This window comes from Molossus molossus, unplaced genomic scaffold (assembly GCF_014108415.1).
Source record: "Molossus molossus isolate mMolMol1 unplaced genomic scaffold, mMolMol1.p scaffold_m16_p_10, whole genome shotgun sequence".
Taxonomy (NCBI): domain Eukaryota; kingdom Metazoa; phylum Chordata; class Mammalia; order Chiroptera; family Molossidae; genus Molossus; species Molossus molossus.
The window spans coordinates 28,504,356-28,521,899 of record NW_023425345.1 but is presented as its reverse complement, the minus strand read 5'-3'; the positions used below and the strand labels follow the sequence as shown (position 1 = coordinate 28,521,899).

At 39.6% G+C, this 17,544-nt stretch overlaps 1 protein-coding gene across 1 annotated transcript; it reads right to left on the bottom strand.

Moving 5' to 3' along the window:
* Positions 1-5,697: 5,697 nt before the first annotated feature.
* On the bottom strand, positions 5,698-16,476 carry MGST1 (microsomal glutathione S-transferase 1). Its single transcript, XM_036251951.1, has 4 exons — positions 16,430-16,476; positions 11,142-11,301; positions 8,393-8,487; positions 5,698-7,057 (listed from the first exon to the last, which is right to left on the bottom strand). Exons 2-4 carry the CDS (start codon positions 11,265-11,267, stop codon positions 6,811-6,813), a joined length of 468 nt encoding a protein of 155 aa, XP_036107844.1. The 5' UTR covers positions 11,268-11,301; positions 16,430-16,476; the 3' UTR covers positions 5,698-6,810.
* Between the last annotated feature and the right edge of the window lie 1,068 nt (positions 16,477-17,544).

Below are 17,544 nucleotides of genomic sequence, written 5' to 3'. Positions count from 1 at the left end.
AAAATTATGACACATTAGAATGAGTGCTGTTTTAATTGCATAATGTTGCAGAGTTTATAAGATGCTTTACACGTGTCTGAATTAAACCTCATAACAGCTATACAAAGTGAGCAGGTGCTGTAGATTGCATGGATAGCCTAACGTCCTCATCTCTCCGCGCCTCCACGCCCTTGTGCCATGTGACTTCACAGTGTTTCTCACTAATGAGGTTGAATCTATTTCCTCGCACTTTAAGCCTGCGGTCACAGATAGGACTCTCTGTGCCAGGAGCATCTCGGTGGATGTGATAAATGCCGAATCTTCAGAAGGCGCTCATACATTCCCATTTCCTCTCTTACTCTGCCATGGCCATGGCACACGGAGGCTAGCCTACTGGAGCCAGAGTCAGCAAACTTTTTCTTAAAAGACCATACAGCACATCTTTTTGGTTTTGTGGGCCATGTAGTCTCTACTGCAACTATTCAACAACTCAGCTCTGCCATCATAACACAAAAGTAAGCATATAAGATATGAAAATGCATGAGCACAATTGTGTTCCAATGAAAAGTTGTTTATAAAAACAGCCCATGGGCTGGATTTGGTGGATGAGTCCCAGTTTTCTGACCCTGGACTAGAGAGTAAGACATAGAGTTAAGTTGCCTCAGTAATACTAATTGAGCTCATTTGGCATCAGCCAAGCTCCAGCCAATTCCCAGGGTGTGAGACAGCCAGACACATCCAGCAGAACCGCCTGGAAAACCTGTAGCTGCCAGCAGACGCATGAGCAAACCCAGACAATGTTAGCTCAATCTTGCAGAATCATTTGCAAAACTATCAAATCATGGGTGATTATTACACAAAATTTTTATGGCAAAAGACTATTAGCACATAGGTAAAGTTTTAATTCTGGCATTTTATAATAAAAGATGGGGACTTCAGGAGGTTAGCCAGAAAGAGTCAGAGCCAAAACTCTGAAATCCAGTGTTCTGCTACACAAATTCAGTCTTTTACTTTTCTCTTTATTTTAGGTGGATTTGTTTATATAGAGATATAGGTATAGATAGTTTAAGCCAGTAGATGAGGAATTTTAGGCAGCTACATCTAACTCTCCACTGATCCCCCTCTTAGGTTTTAGCTATTAAAATCGTGTCACCCTGGCTTAAAGTTTGGATTATTTTCTTTAAATTGCTAACGCATATCTCCTTGTGGTGTATCATCGTCTATATTGTCCTGGTTCATATTTTCCAAAACTCCAGTAAAAGGAAATAACTTAAATGGCCCTCTCTTGCACACAGTTCCTCTCTCTCCATTTTACTGCTCCCATTTTATGCAGGGCTGTCAGGCCTTTCTGAATTAAATGTGACTTAGGGCCCGTGCTCGCTGACTGAGGAGGCTCATAGGTCCAATAGCTCATCCACAATCTTGTACTTGAGCTGTCAAGCATGAGAGATTGGTGCCAAATTCAACCCAACATCGCCCCTTCCCAGTAGTCTGCCTTCGACAACTCCTCCTTGTCAAATCCAACAGTTTACATAGGATATATAGTGAATAAAATACTCTGAAAGATACGAATGTAGAGGTGCTTCCTCTGCTGATAGCAGGAACACCTATCAGCTTCCCACAGGGCTGACATTTCAGGCTGGCAGGGGAGAGATGATCATAGGATTTTTGTGCTGCTGTTTCTAAATGGATTGTAGAGACTCCCAAGGCAAACTGCCTCACTTCTCAACATCTGCCTCCAAGAAGAATGGGTGTGATGCAACTAGGCAACTCAAAAACTTTTTTTTTTTTTTTTAGTATTTATAAAGTAGAATCCTCAGGTGAATGGCTTATAGAATCCATGCAGGATTCCCGAGGCTTGAGTCTCTCTTCTGCATTCAAGTTTACTGTTTAGGGCACCAGAAACTCTATGCCCGTCTCACTGTCTGGAGAAACGCCTGGCTTTAGAATCATTGACTGTTAGTGGGAGGGTAGGTGTCAGTAGTGCTTAGATGTTTCTTGAAGTTCCCCTGATAAGGAACCAGAGGCTGTATAATGACTTTTTTTTTTTTTTTATCCTCACCTGAGGATACTTTCCTATTTGTCATCAGATAGAGTGGGAGGGAGAGAAACATCAATGTGAGAGAGACACATAGACTGGTTGCCCCCTGCATGACCCGACCAGAGCCGGGGACAAACTGCAGACAAGGTACGTGCCCTTGATCAGATTCAAACCCGTGACTCATTGGTCCATGGACCAACGCTCTAACCACTGAGAAAAATGGCTAGAGCTGTATAATGACTCTTTGATCGTTAACCTCCTAGCTGAACACAGCATAGTCCTGCCAAGGCACTAATAGCCAGGTCAATAAGACCCAAAAGGAAGACTCTTTGTGTTTAAATATAGTAAAAAAATAATAATATTTCAATCAGAAGAGAGATTATATAGCCAAGGAAACAGTGAAAAAGAATATAAAGCAGCCCAGCCAGTGTGGCTCAGTGGTTGGGCGTTGACCCATGCACTAAGAGGTCGCCGGTTTGATTCCCAGTCAGGGCACATGCCCAGGTCGTGGGCCTGATCCCCGGTGGGGGCATGCAGGAGGCAACCAATCGATGTTCTCTCTCACTGATGTTTCTATCTCTCTCTCTCTCTAAAATCAGTCAAGAAAAAAACATTAAAATAAAAATAATATAAAGCATTGACTGTGTCGTCTGAAAGCGCACACGATGGTGAGGGGCTCGTGTTATTGTGGTCTTGCCGGTCGTGTTTGCAAGGCTCTTCCAAGTGTGGAGATGAACACTCGGTGCTGTAGGCAACGGACTATGAGTATATTAGTCACATTCACGAATCACCTGTCTCTTGAAACGGATGTGTCAGAGAATCTTAGTCTTACACTATTTAACATTTGACTGATCTAACTCTCCTTGCTTACAACTCTCCTTATACAAACATGTTTGGGTTTTTTTTTGGTCACATAGGCCTACCTACAATGTGCAAAGCACTGAGTCATGGAGTAATTTTGGTTCCTTTAGCCTTGCTTCCTCTGAGAAAATCAGCACAGCTTTTTTTTATCAAGATTTAGCTTCCAAGGCACCTTGACCATGAGGGCAGAATGGACTGATCCTGGGATTTAGACCACCAGACCATGGAACAGTGACAAGACTGAGTTTCAATGAATTCCCTGCTAGTCTCATTTATGTTTTGGTTCTTATAAGTCTACCTCTCAGGGCCTAATCATACTTATACCCTGAAAGAGTAAGTCTCTGAGCCTTCCAAACAGAAGGATTCATTCATTTGGCATTGATTCAACTTTTTTACACTATACAGCCTCTTGATATATATGAAATTTGCATGTCCCACCACCATCCTCGACATGTCCAAGCCAAATCAGTATCTTATAGATAGATGTCCCTACCTACTAAGGTTCTACTTTAAAGTGCAAAAATAATATGGCTATGTTCTAAATAACATGGATTATGATATATATATATATATATATATATATATATATATATATATATATATATATATTTATGTGTGTGCATAGACCCTAGCTGGAGATTTTGATAAGACCTGCCCTACCTTCAAGCCCCATTTAAGTTACTGCACCCTCCCCCCCAAACTCCCATCGCTGCCCTAGATGATGCCTCTGTAAGAATTACAGATAAATACCTTCTAATTTTTGAGGAAAGATCTTGACTTCCTTATGGTAGAGTTGGTTAGGGTAGATGAAGACAGAGTAAGGCATTCGTGAAGGGAGATGATAACGTTTAAAAAAGTAATGTTATCAAAATACTAAATATCCATAATGATGGTGGTGGCACTGTGTGTGTGTGCACGTGTGCAGGGTATGCCTGTGTACATGACTGAGAATACATATACGAAAATAAATATAGTCCTTTCTTTCAACAAATTCTAATTAAACGGCAGAAACATGAACATATCCAACATGCTTTACAGGTAACAGTTAGTGTAAACTGTGCACTCTCTCTTTCCTGATTGTCCAATCCTGGGCTGAGGTCACTCAGTGCAGATGTCACTCTAAAGCCCAGTGTGTCATGTATCAGATCAGGCAGGAACTTTTTTTTTTTTATCCTCACCGGAGGATATTTTTCCATTTTTTGTACAGATAGAGTGAGAGGGAGAGAGAGGAAGGGAGAGAGAGAGAGAGAAACATCGACGTGAAGGGACACATCGAGTGGCTGCCACCCGCACGACCAACCAGGGCCGGGGACAAACTGCAACCGAGGTACGTGCCCTTAGCGGGAACCGAACCCGGGCCTCTCTGGACTGCAGGCCGACGCTCTAACCGCTGAGCCGAACCGGCCAGGGCAGGCAGGAACTTCTTGGTGAGGGAGAGACTCGACCAGTAAACATTCTTTCCCTTCATCCACCTTCTTCCATTAAAAAATTCACTAATAAATCCCCCAACATCTACAACTTCTTTTGTGAGTGTATAGTTAGAAACCATTTAAAAATTGTCTTATAACTATTATTCAAACTTGAAAATTGAAATGGATAATCTCTATACTTTTTTGTTTTTCCTTACATATGTTCTGCACATATACATAGTTCTTACACCTCAGAGTATAATGTTTAAAAACCTTTTTTTAAAAAAATATTTTTTCTTTATTGATTTTAAAGAGAGAGGGAGAGATAGAAACATGGATGAGAGAGAACATCAATTGGCTGCCTCCTGCATGCCTCCCCACTGGGGATTGAACCCACAACATGGGCATATGCCCTGACCGGGAATCAAACCAGTGGACCCTCAACCACTGAGCCACACTGGCCGGGCTAAAGCCTTTTTTATCCTGACAGTTGTCTAGTAATGGCTATCAAGTATCAGTAGCTGAATGAATGACTGTTACAACCACCACAATCCACTTTGCTACTACTCTAAGGAGCGTTACCTTGGTAGTAGAAAGAAAAAGAAAAATGAGAGAAGACAACGGTTACACAAATATCTCACATGAAGCTCAGAAGAACTAAGGCACCTGAATTTTTATGATTGATAGATTACTCAAATAATTTACACATGGAGAACACGTCATTGTTCAGAAAGTACTTTCCATATGCCTCACACACATATCATTTGAACTTCAAAAAATGTTTGAAGAAAACAACCCATCAGACAGGGTAAATAGGTTGCCCAAATTTAGATAATAGAGGTCGGGAGCGGGGGGTAGATATTAAGCAGGCATATCCAATCCTTGAATTTTGGACTTGTCTCCTCTGAGCTCATGGTCTTTTCCATTAATTATACCACAAAGCTTCCCTGAAGAGAACATCATGATATGCAAATTGTTAAAATTAGAAAAAAAAAGTGAAGAGAAATTTGTACAGAATTCTCCATAATCAATTGTCCAATAGATTTTACTTATAGACTTAAGAGTTGCTCAAATTATGAAACCTAAAATATTACAAATTACTTCTCCCTTGTGTGGTAAACCTAAATGAACAATTATGAGAGTCACGTGAAGCACTATTTAAGAAATATGTATTTAAAATTAAGACTAATCAAGAGATAGAAAGGAAAACAAATAATATAAATTGAATAGCAAGTACAAGAAAAATAGTTATTTTAAAAGTTCATCCTTTATTATAAAGGTTTAAGTATATATATAATTCAATTTAAGACAAAAAAATCTAAATGTGTAGATATAGGTGTTTATCAGTTTATGTACCTATATATTTTATAAAATTTTATGTTTACATAATTATATTTTTATGCAGAAACCAACTGAGCATCATTAGATGTTAAATCCATTGGGTGAAAGTTTATAGAAGAGGATTTGCAAACTCTCAATTTATCAACCCACACATGATTATAAAAATAAAAAGATACCATTACAATGGATAAATCTGATAATAGTTTACTAAACCAATCAGATTTAACATCACTAACAATGGGACAAACTGAATCTAAAAATGAGAAAATAGCAGGCACAAGAAAACCAGATTAAGGGTCATTCTGCAAAACAACCAGCCTATTCTCAAAAAACGTGAAGGCCATAAAAGGCAAAGGGGAAAAAAGTGAAGGAACTCTTTCATTTTATTGAAAACTACATAGAAATGGTAACCAAATACTTGCGTGGTTCTTGTTTGATTCTTGGATCAAAAATAAAGCAGTTATAAAGGACATTATTAAGAAAATTGGGGAAATTTAAATGTGAATTATACATATGAATTAATGTTAGTGTATTAATATTACATTTCTTGCATGTGATAAAGGTATTGTGGTTATTTGGAGACTGTATTGTTTACAGAAAACACATGGTGAAATATTTCAGAGTGAACTATATTGATATCTGCAACTTACCTTCAGATTGTTCAGGAAAAAAAAAAACACTGAGTGATAGAGCTAAAGCGAATATGGCAAAATATTAACAATTAGTAAATCTAAGTGAAAGACATAAAAGGCTCATTGTTTTACTTTTCCACTTTTCCATAGATTTGAAGGTTTTGAAAATACAAGTTGGGGAAAATAAAGCCAAGTAAAATTATTCTTTAAATTCTTTATTTCATATGCCCCTTTCAGCAATATTGAAATCAGTTTCTCATACATGCACTCGCTCTTTTTATAGATTTAAAATATGAAATGGTGAATGAATGTTACAAATTATAATCAAAATTTACAACAAAGAACATTAAGAATAAGAGAAAAGATTTAAGAATTTCATTAAATTTCTATCTCAAATATAACACTAGAGTCAAGGATATTAGTGATGTTAATATTCAGCCTAGGTTTTCCTCATCTCAATTTCTCTGTTCCCTCCCACTTAGAACTCATTATAAATTGAGTACAGAATTCTTAGAAAATAATTGGATGATGAGTGGTATGATTCTCCTCACAGGTACAATCTACTCTTCAGCAATCTGTAAGCCATTGAAAAAGTAACTCCATATCCAACAAAAAAAGCCAAAGCGCGATTTGGCTGGGGAAGGGGTAACAGATATGCAATTGTGTGGTAGATCCGTGCTCCAACGAAGAGTCTGAAGTGCAGTAGAGCTGTAGAGAGATCTGGACCACTTAAGGAATACAGAAGGCCAATACCAACAAATGGCACAATATTTTCAAGGTCATTCAGATGGGCCCTGTGGAAAAAGATGACTGGTAAAACACTAATTTAAAAATCAGCAGAAACATATATTCATTATTCCCTGTCTTCTAAAGCTAAATGTAAGTGTAGCATTATTCATAACCAGGTAGCATTATTCTTTCCAAATAATGGAAAGAACTTGCGTCCAGCAATGAATGACTGGATAAAGAAAATGTGATATACATGCAGTGAAATATTACTCAGCCTTCAAAAAGGAAATCCTGTCATTTGCAACAACTTTAATAAATCTGGAGGGCATTATGGTATGAAAAATAAGCCAGACATAGAAACACAAATATTGTATGGTATCCCTTATATGCGAGAAATCTAAAGAAAAATAAACAAAAGTCAAACTTACAGAAATAGAGTAGAAGTGATGGCCACGGGTTGAGGGGGTGAGGATGATAAGACGAGTTTTGTAAAAGGGTACAAACTTTCAGTTAAAAGAGAAATAAGGTCTGAGGGTCTAATGTATCACATGATGACTATAGCTGACAACACTGTACTATTTCACTGAAATTTGCTAAGAGAGTAGGAGGACTTAAATATTTTCACCAAAAAAAAAAAACAAAATAGGAGGGGGTAAATACGTGAGGTGAAATGTTAATTTACTTAATTTACTTGATGGGGGGAATACTTTCACAATGGATATGTGTATTAATTCAGAATGTTGTATACTTTAAATGTCTTCTGATCTTATTTGTCAGTTATACCTTAATAAAGCTGAAAAAAAGTTTCAATTTACCTGACTTTATGACAAGAATTAAGAACTATACCTCCAGAATAAAATTCAATGTGCTTTTAAAATAAGTATATTTAATTGTACTGTTAGGAAGCTATGTAGATGATATCTTGGCTTACTGTTTTTCATTGTTCATTGAATTCTAAGTGTATTAAATATAATGTCTACAAAAGAGAGACAGAGAGGAGAGAGAGCTACATCCCACATTTATACTTTGAAACTTATGCAAAAATACCTAATTCTTCACCCTTTTACATAAGTTGACAGTTTCACCTCTGAGGAAAGATAACAAAACTGCAAGAATCTACTATTCTCATTTCACCTCCTACCTACCCTTAGTTTTGATATATTCCTACACAGAACAAAGTCATTAACCCCAACAAAGTGCACAGAAGTACAGCAAAATTAGCAAAAGGCATAATTGCGTTGATAGTTGAAGACTTCTAGATCCTTAATTTTCTGCCATTGTTATACGGACTAGATAAGATGAGTGACTTTCTCCCTTCTTCAGTACTCCAGAATCCTCACTGAACTCCTTGACCAAAACTCTTCAACTAAATAAACAATTTCAGGAGATAGTGTGTTTACCTTCGCACACGCTCTACTCTGTCATCTACACGAAGATACTTCTTGGCATTTTCTCCTTTGCCATAGCTTGCACAGTCTTCCGGGTTGGCAAACACCTATTCCAAATACCAAGAAAATCGCTTTCAAATAACAGATAACATTGGGGTAGTCTACCTAAGTTATTTTCATTTTAACGGAAGAAACAGGCGTCCAGGATGGCCCTATGGAAAGAAAATTTGGAGCAATAGAGCAAACACATGGGGAGAGGAGAGCATCTGTAGTTTAAATCTGAATTTTTATTAACAGTGCAAAAATTTTTTGAAAAGAGAAGCATAAATAAGAGCTGAAATAAAAACCAATGTATAAAAATAGTGAAAAGGAAGCAAAATGAAAAAGAGAGCATAATTCTAAGTTATCTTGACTATTATGGTGAACTGGCATTTTTTTCATAGGGGTGTTCATGCACCTTCTCTCAAGGGCATTAACATTTCCTACTGATTGCCCTTCTGAAAGTCACACATGTACTTGCTAAAGATATTAGAAGAGCAAGGGGCAGGAAATGTATTCTGTACTTTGTTAGGATATGTGCACCTCTTTTCATTTACTGAATTAACTAAAATTTCGGGTTGAATAGAAGAAGTTGATTACATTCCTATAAACAATACCAAATACCCATTCTAGGGCATATGTTCATGTATTTCTTTCTGTAATTATCATGCTGTTTGAAATGATTCCCCCATCCCTTGGAACTTGAAATGTGCACTTAAAAAATATTTAAGTATATTCAATTGTTTAATAATTCATAATAGATTAATAAATAAAAACAAGAACTACAAAATTAGCCTTAATTTAAGCTCAGAAATCTCATGAATATTTTATTTCTTATTGTGACATGAGTATTAATTCCAGATAAAGATGTTGAGAACTGATGGGCTGGAATGTGATACAGTGGCAGCTCTTGAGGTCAGGTCTGTCCATCTTGTTCCTAAATAAATGCCTGGCATACACTAGATAGCCAGTAAATATATTTTGAGTAAGTAAATGATTGTATTATATGGAACATACATGAAATCTGAGTTTAAAAAAATATGAATTTGAATCTCAGTCTCACCCCTTACTGATGTGAAACCTTGGGTAAGCTTTACTCCTCTGACTTTCAGTTCCTCAGCTATAAAGTGAGGACACTAATGATAATGACACTAACGAGATAATGCTAACAATTATGTGAACTGATTCCAGGACCTGGTACATATAAAGAGCATCATGACTCCTGGCACACATCACTAGCACTCTGCAAATCTCAATTCCTTTGGCCTTTTCTTTTCTTTCTTTCTTTTTTTTAATTGCTTATTTTAGAAGGGAAGGGAGAGATAGAAACATGGATGTGAGAAACATTGATCAGCTGCCTCCTGCACGCCCCCTACTGGGGATGGAGCCTGCAGTCCAGGCATGTGTCCTGATTGGGAATCCAACCGGGACCTCTCAGTCCATAGGATGACAATCAATCCACTGAGCCACATGGGCTGGCACCTTTGTCCTTTTCTTACAAGACAGGGTATATTTCTGCTATCCTTGGTGCCATTGTGCTTCTGGAGGACAGTGGGAACCTGATGGTAAGCAACTATTTTATGGCCTGCTGCTCCAACACCTTGTCCCATTGGAGATTTAAACCTGTGAGAATGTGCCCCACTAAAATGCAAATATCCTTGGAGAAGAAATTATACCTCAAGATAGTGCAAGGAAATACCTTAGGAAGGACTATGACCCCTAGATAAAAGCAAGGCTCTAGAGGACAAAACTCAGGACAGACACTGATATAGGTGGTTTTCAGGACAAGAAACTGCTGAATAGGCTCAGGGACCACACCAATGAAAACAGTTGAACTCTGACAAGGTTGAGTTGCTGGACTCCCCTCACTGTGTCATACACCTTGCATGAATACAGGATGTCTTTCTACCACCTTCCCCATGCCTCCAGTTCTCCTTTTTTAAATCACTCTTAAAACACTGGGTAGCAAGAGTATTCACTTAAGAAGTCAGAAGTAGCTCTGGTCTATTTGGCTCAGCAGTTAGAGGATGGCCCTTGAACCAAAGAGTCACGGGTTAAATTCCGGTCAAGGGCACATACCTCAGTTGCAGTTCACCCCTGCCCCCCCCCCCCCCCCCCCCCCCCGTCGGCCCTGGTCGTGCGAGAGGCAACCTGTCGATGTGTCTCTTTCACATTGATATTTCTATTTCTCTCTCTCTCTCTCCCTCTCTCTCTCTCTCTCTCTCTCTCTCTCCTTCCCTCCCTTCCACTCTATCTGAAAATCAATGGAAAAATATCCTTGGGTGAGGATTAAAAAAAAAGTCAGAAGTATACAAAATTCAAATATCTTGTCCCACAAGAAACTCTACTGTGAGAATAAGAACTTTAATTTTGTCCCCAAAGCATATCCTTGACCTGTAACTGAGCTGGAAACACTTAGAAAATGAGTATTTTGTAAACTCCGGTTGATAAAATTAACTTCAAAATCACGGATAGTTTCCTTGAAAACTCAGATACTCCAGAAATCTCACATGCTGAAGCAGCATGACAAAAGGTAAAATCCATAATGAAAAAACTAGTTTCTGGGGGAAAATACAGGTTCCATAAATATATCAAATCCATTTGTACCAAATGATTGCATACTTAATTTGCAGCATTAAACAATGTGGAAAAAGGAAATTAATATCGCCTTTCAGAATTTCAACTCTTAAAAGTGAGAAAATATGTCCTGCAAATTTCTTACCTTTCTTGTCAATCTATAGAATGCGGTTGCAGTACTCATAAACATCATTTTTGAAAGAACAATTGTTGTATAGGAGGCAAAGGCCATGAATACTTCATTTTCCATTAGCTGAGCAAGGTCAACCATTTTTTTCAGCTTTGTTCTGGAATCTTAAAAAAGACTGTAGACAAGATAAGAAAAATCAGACATAAATACTCCAAATAAGATGATCACTTGGTGTACTTATATTGCAGTATTAACCACACTGTTCTTTATAATATCTTAGGTTATTTACAGAAAAAAATAATCATTTAGTTTTTCTAAAATTTCAAAATAAACAGAATTTTTTTTCTAGTTCTCTATCATTAAGCTTGAAGACATCAAATGAGCAGAATGAATATGAAAATGTAGGGGGTATTACAAGGCAAATAAATAAACAAAACACCATAAACATAGACTAACGTCATATTTTTACATCAAGATGAACAACAAGTTGGACACAAAAGACCAGAGTTCATAGATTGAGCTCTTTAGAACTATGTACATAATAGTACCATTAATGTCTGGTTAGGAATGCCTAAATTCTTACATATGTTCTGCTTTGGAAACCAAACTTACAGGTTTTTGTCATTTTAGTAGTCAAGATCTCAGGTTCCAAGAACTGAATTCCAATCCCACCATTTGGTTATTAACCTTGGTTGAAAGGCTGACCTTTCTGAGGCTAAACTTCATTTATAAGATAGAACTAATAATAGCTCCTAACTTATTGGGTTGTTGTCAGGATTTAGTTGAGATAACATGCAGAATAAACTTAGAGCACCTGGCTTATTAAAAACCCTCAGTAAAGTTTATTACATCCTTATCATGATCATCACTAATACATGATCATGGTCATCATAAATACTAATGAAAGTGAAGAAGGAGGAGGAGGGACAAATGGGGGAGGGGAAGGGGGAGTGGGGAGGAGGAAGGGTATCAAGGAGGAGGAGCAGGAGGAGGAGGCGGAGGCAGAGGAGGAAGATAATGAACCCAAACATAAAATAGGCTTGCAAATGCAAGGCGAAAAATTGGCATTTATGCTACTTTCATTGAAGGAATAAGGGAAGGAGGATTAGCTTTATACGACTCACAGGCCATATCTACTTCCATCTAAAAGATGCCAAGAGTAAATTGAATGTAACTATCTTAGTCTAGAGTGAAATGTATTAATTGGGAATGTGCTCAGGAGGAAAGCTAAGGTACCCTGGTGATACTGAAGTCAAAGTGGGTAGGAATTTAGGATAAATCTTAAAATTTAAACTCTTTGCACTATCTGGTAGTCATGCTTTTTAACCACTTTGTGTTCTTTATCAGCTCTGTTATCTGCTTCTTCTATCTCTTTCACATCAACACTCATCTTTTCTCATACCCAAGCTCAAATACTATTTAAGTTGCTGAACATGGAGTGTAGTCTCTTCTAGACAATGTTCATTCTTGAAAACTCAACCCCTGTATGCAATCATATTAGACCGACCTCTGTCAAATTCTAATCAGTTTCTCCATCTACCAAGAATCTATAAATTTTTCTCTAATCGGTTACTGGTCATAAAGCTGCCTATGTGCTCCTGATGACTGTGATATAAACCACATACAATATACATATATATTTAATTTTATGCATCAAGTATGAGTCCAACTACGCATGTGCTTTATGTGCATTGCCTTACATAAGCTTCATAACTCTGATACTAAAATCCTCATAACTAGAATACCTATTGTCAGAGCACGAACCCACGTCTCTGACCTCATACCTCACACATGAACCACTCTGCACTGTCTACTTCAAGAAACCACAAACTGCTGAATTCACATTCAACTCACACTGACTGACGTGTACTTTGTGGCTGGCACTGTTGGTACCCCTTACACCTGCTATCTCCTCTCCTCTTCCAGTTACGCTACAAGGTGGGTATCATTAATCCCATTTTGCAGATAAACCAAACTTTCCTATGTAACCCCTATTGTAAAGGATAAGCCAAAAATGTACTCCTCAGATTTAGGCAAAGAGAATTGATATATTCTAGTTTAAAACAAAACAAAATACATATGTTAAATTAATTCCCCCCTACAAGTCAGTAGTCTTGAAAGCACATTATGTCAGATAAAGCCTCTGTGCAAGGTAATACTTTTAGTAACATTTAATTAATCTGCACTTGTTCTAGTACTGAGGGGTGAAAGTCATGAATAAACTGCTCTATCCTTCGGAGTTCAAGTAATTAGCTTAATAAGGGATCCCAAAGTCCTATACTTCTGGAAAGAGATATGAAACAGTGAGAAGGTTAATTAAAAATAATAATAATTTAAGAAAAGTTTATCAAGTAGGAAGTGTTGCCATTTAACAATAATTTTCAAACTGTAACAGTAGGCCTCTACTAATGTCTCCAGAATGAAACAGTTTATTTAGCAATGGAATAGAAGTTCAGAGAATGTTTGCCCCTCGATGAAAACTGGTCTGGAAAGAGTAGAGAAAAAGCGGCAGCCTTTCGGAGCTGTTGGTGGGAAAAGAACACACAGATGTCAGCAGTTGGAGGAAACGGCTAATGGGACGCTTCTTCTTTAAATGTGAAAAATGTATCGAAAGTGCATCTCACTCAGAGAGTTTTTCAATCACCAAAAATGTGGTTTAACTCCTCAGGCCTGTGGTTTTGGGAGATGGGTCAACACTGCGCCTGAGGTCACACCCCGTGGGTCCATGGCACACCTCTCTGGGACCACCACCTCTCACCTTCTGCACACCCGAGGGCCAGGTGAGGAGTAAAGGTAAAACGTTAACAAACAGGAGTCATTTATACCATGAGATAGGCGCTGCCAGTCTAAACTTCTGTTTTCAAAGTTGATTTGCCAGTAAGTTGCCTTGAGACTATATATATCACGCTGGGCGGTACACTCAAAGCAAAATTACTGAAAGATTCTTACAGGAAAAAGTCACCAGGAGAAAGGAGCACAGTATAGTAGGAATAATAAGGGGGTCAAGTGTAAGATAATTTGAGTATTCTAGAAACGAGGTAGAAATAATCTAAGTAAAAGTAAGCAAAGCAAAATATGAAATTTGCTTATAAATTATAGGAAAAAAGTATTATAATGTATAGTGTGTTGTTTCTTTTATTGGCCATTACTGGTTGGCATAATAGAGAAGAATCCCTCAATCTGTCTTAGCAGAGAGCCGAGCTCAGTCCCCTCATGTGGAGGTGACAGCCTTTGAGAGAACAAAGGTGGAGTGTTGAGCACACAGACTCTGGACCTAGCCTGGAGTTCAGGTGGATCTCGACTCTGTTACTTACCTCACCGGTAAAATGAAGTCAGTAATATTTCTTACCTCCAGGATCTTGCAAGCATCAGATGAGTCAAATGTACAGAAATGCTCTATAAGCATCGGGTAAATAGATAAGCTCCTGCTTTGGCGCTGTTCTAGGCACTGAGCATAACATTTTAGAGTTTTCTAGAAGCTTTCACATTATCTCACTTGATCTGGAAAACTCTACTATAGTCAGAGCATAATATTTGTCTCCACCTTTAACATATAGGGAAACTGAGGCCCAGAGAGGTACAGTGACTAACTGGACCCAAATTCACAATTGAGGGACCAACACCGGAACCCAGTTTTCTCAAGTGTTTAACTCATGGTCTCTCCCCCTTCAGGCGGAAAAATTTAAGATTGCTCCTGTCTTTTCGGAGAATTTTCTGTCAAATGCCATTCCTTTCTTGTCTTCCCCTCCCCCACCACTATCGCAGTTGAGTCTTCAGCTCTCAGCTGAGAAATAGTCCTCCTGTTTGCGGGTTCTTGGCCAAAAAGAGCAAAGTTCCTTTATTCATGGCAGCCTCTCTGTCAATATTGTGAAACACGGAGGAAATCTGGATACACATCCCCAGGGCCATGACTCTGCAGTTTTACATTGAAACCAACAGAACACTACCCACGAGATAAGGAAAAGATAATTCAGTGCCCTTTTGTTGCTGTTTACATGAGCTCTAGAATTGCCTGGACGGATTAAGGTGACTGCCTACTGGGACTCCTACTTCAGAGCTCAGGTGCTGGGAGGAAAATGCTGGTGACTCTGGGGAGATGTGGGAGAGGCTGTTCTCAGGGGACTGTTCTGCCTTCCTTTTCCAGCTTCAGTGATGAAAAAACTCCACTCTAAAAGCAAAATCTGTAGTTGTCTGCCACAGAGAGCAACATGCAAATGTGGACAGATTCCCCATTTTAAAAAAGTGATCCAAGATGGTCAACACACTTAGTCCTTTTCTTTTGAACACAGCAGAGGACAGCAAAGTCCCCACACGACCCTGACTCCCAGGTTGTAAGCCCACAAAGAATGCCAAAGGTGTGTCTAGCTTGGTATTCACAGCAGGCTAGGGCGCTGGGAACTCCAGGCTGTTGCTGGGGACTGGGGAAGTGTCCCTTTGGCTGTAAACAAAGCTTAATTAAAGCCCACTTGGCACTCCCTTGGAGAAAATCAGGAACAGGGAAAAGGGCAAAGTCAAAGTGGTGCCAGGACTACCAAGAGGCCTTGGAACTATTTCAAAGGAAGGAAGGGGGGGAATGTTAGACCCCCTTCTCTCCACCACCCAGTCCAGAGAGAGCAATAATATCTGAGGCCTTCACTCCCAAAGAAGGTCCCCTTCTCTTTCAGTCCTTCTATGTGACTTCCTCCTCCAGATTGGGGGGTGCAGAGCCTTCTAGGGAGTTTCATCCTTAGCTTTCCAGTTAACTGGCCATAAAAATATCACAGGGTCTAATCCATGTCCTCCTGCACTTTGTTGTTACGATTATTATTGTAAACTTGCTGATGGTTCTCGCGCCTATCAAAGTGCACGGGAGATCCACCTGTCTTTCCGCCGCGTACAGAGGCCGGCAGGACCAGGAGGTAGAGCCGCTTCGGGATTTTACACTCTCGGGGTGCACAGAAGTTGCTGAAACTGCAGGGACTTCGTAGGCGTCACTACAACTTGCACGTACTTTTTGTTCCCCAAAAGTTCAAGGGGGCCCTTTCAAAGTGGATGAGAATAAAGAGGTAGTAAATCACCACTTCAACAAGCAAAAATGACTCTCAACTTGCATTCCTGGAGTTCGACAGAGGGAAAATTTGCCTACAAGGGTGCGGGAACACAGCTCCCTTTCCGGGGTGACCCACTACAAAGCAGGGTGAGCAGCTAACTGGAGCAAAGACCTCTTAACCCTCCGCCCGCCACCCACCTCCCCGCGCCTGCCCGCCACGCGGTCCGCGGCCTGTCCCCGCAAACCCCCACCCTCCCGGCACGCACGCACGCACCGTGGATCGCGGCAGGAACCGGGATCAAACCTGTCCCAGCGGGCGGGTCGCTGAACTGCGGGCGCGGGCTCCGCGCGCAGGCGGGCCGGACGCAGGCGCCACGCCCACTCTGGCTAATTGCCCATTAATTTGTGCTCCAGCTCTTAAAGCAACACTCCCACCTCGCCAAGCTCCTCCCCTAAATAGCCTGATTTTCATTCCCGATGTAACCACCTCCTACTGGGTCCCCTTTTCTAGCTTGTATTTGGCGCCTGAAGCCAGCAGCTCTCCTTCCTGAAATGCCATTTGTCCCGCTCGGTGGGGCGGGGACGTCAGCGAGTGTGGAGGAACTCTGCCCTCCAGCATTTCAAGTACGCGAGTGGGGAAGCAAGGCGAAGGCCCTTAACTCTCATTTAGCTGGAAACAATGTAAAAAGACCTTAATGTTGAATCTTGAAAACATTACAAGCTTTATAGAAAATTTAAATCTCAGGAGGGGGGAGACTGATTAGAAGTCATTGATAACATTATGTTCCATTGAAGGTCACTTTCCCTGTCCCGGTGCAAGGCTTTGACACAATGCAAAAGTCAGTATAAATCAGCGATATTATTCCAATCTGTGATCCCAGATGCCTTGCTTCCTCCCTCTGTCCCCTCATGTTCAGAATCCTAAATAGAAGTGGAGATTTTACTAGTTCAGTTAACTATGCAATCAGTTCAGTATGGGTTTTGCACGGACATTTAGGGAATATTTTAGGAAGGCACATCAATACCTACAGTAAGGGTGTTTCCAAGCTTCCTAACCCCACAAAGTTTATGGATCTAGCTCCCATGGTTTATCCAAAAATGTTTAAGGATTTATGTTTTCAATCTATGTTACTTCTCTCCTGGTGATACTTCTCACACATTTACCATCCACTGTGTGTGGTATGCTACCTTTTTTTCTTTTTGGCTCTAATGTTACCTTCTTTAGGCTTTAAGGGGTGCCCACAGAACTAACTGTCTTGGGTTTGATTGACAAGTCCAAATTCTACCAAAAAAGGGGAGTAAGGCTTAGCAGTTTGCTGTAGGAAAGAGGAATTAATCATAGGCCCTGAAAACAATTTCTACATAACCGTATCAGTAGGCGTAATGGAA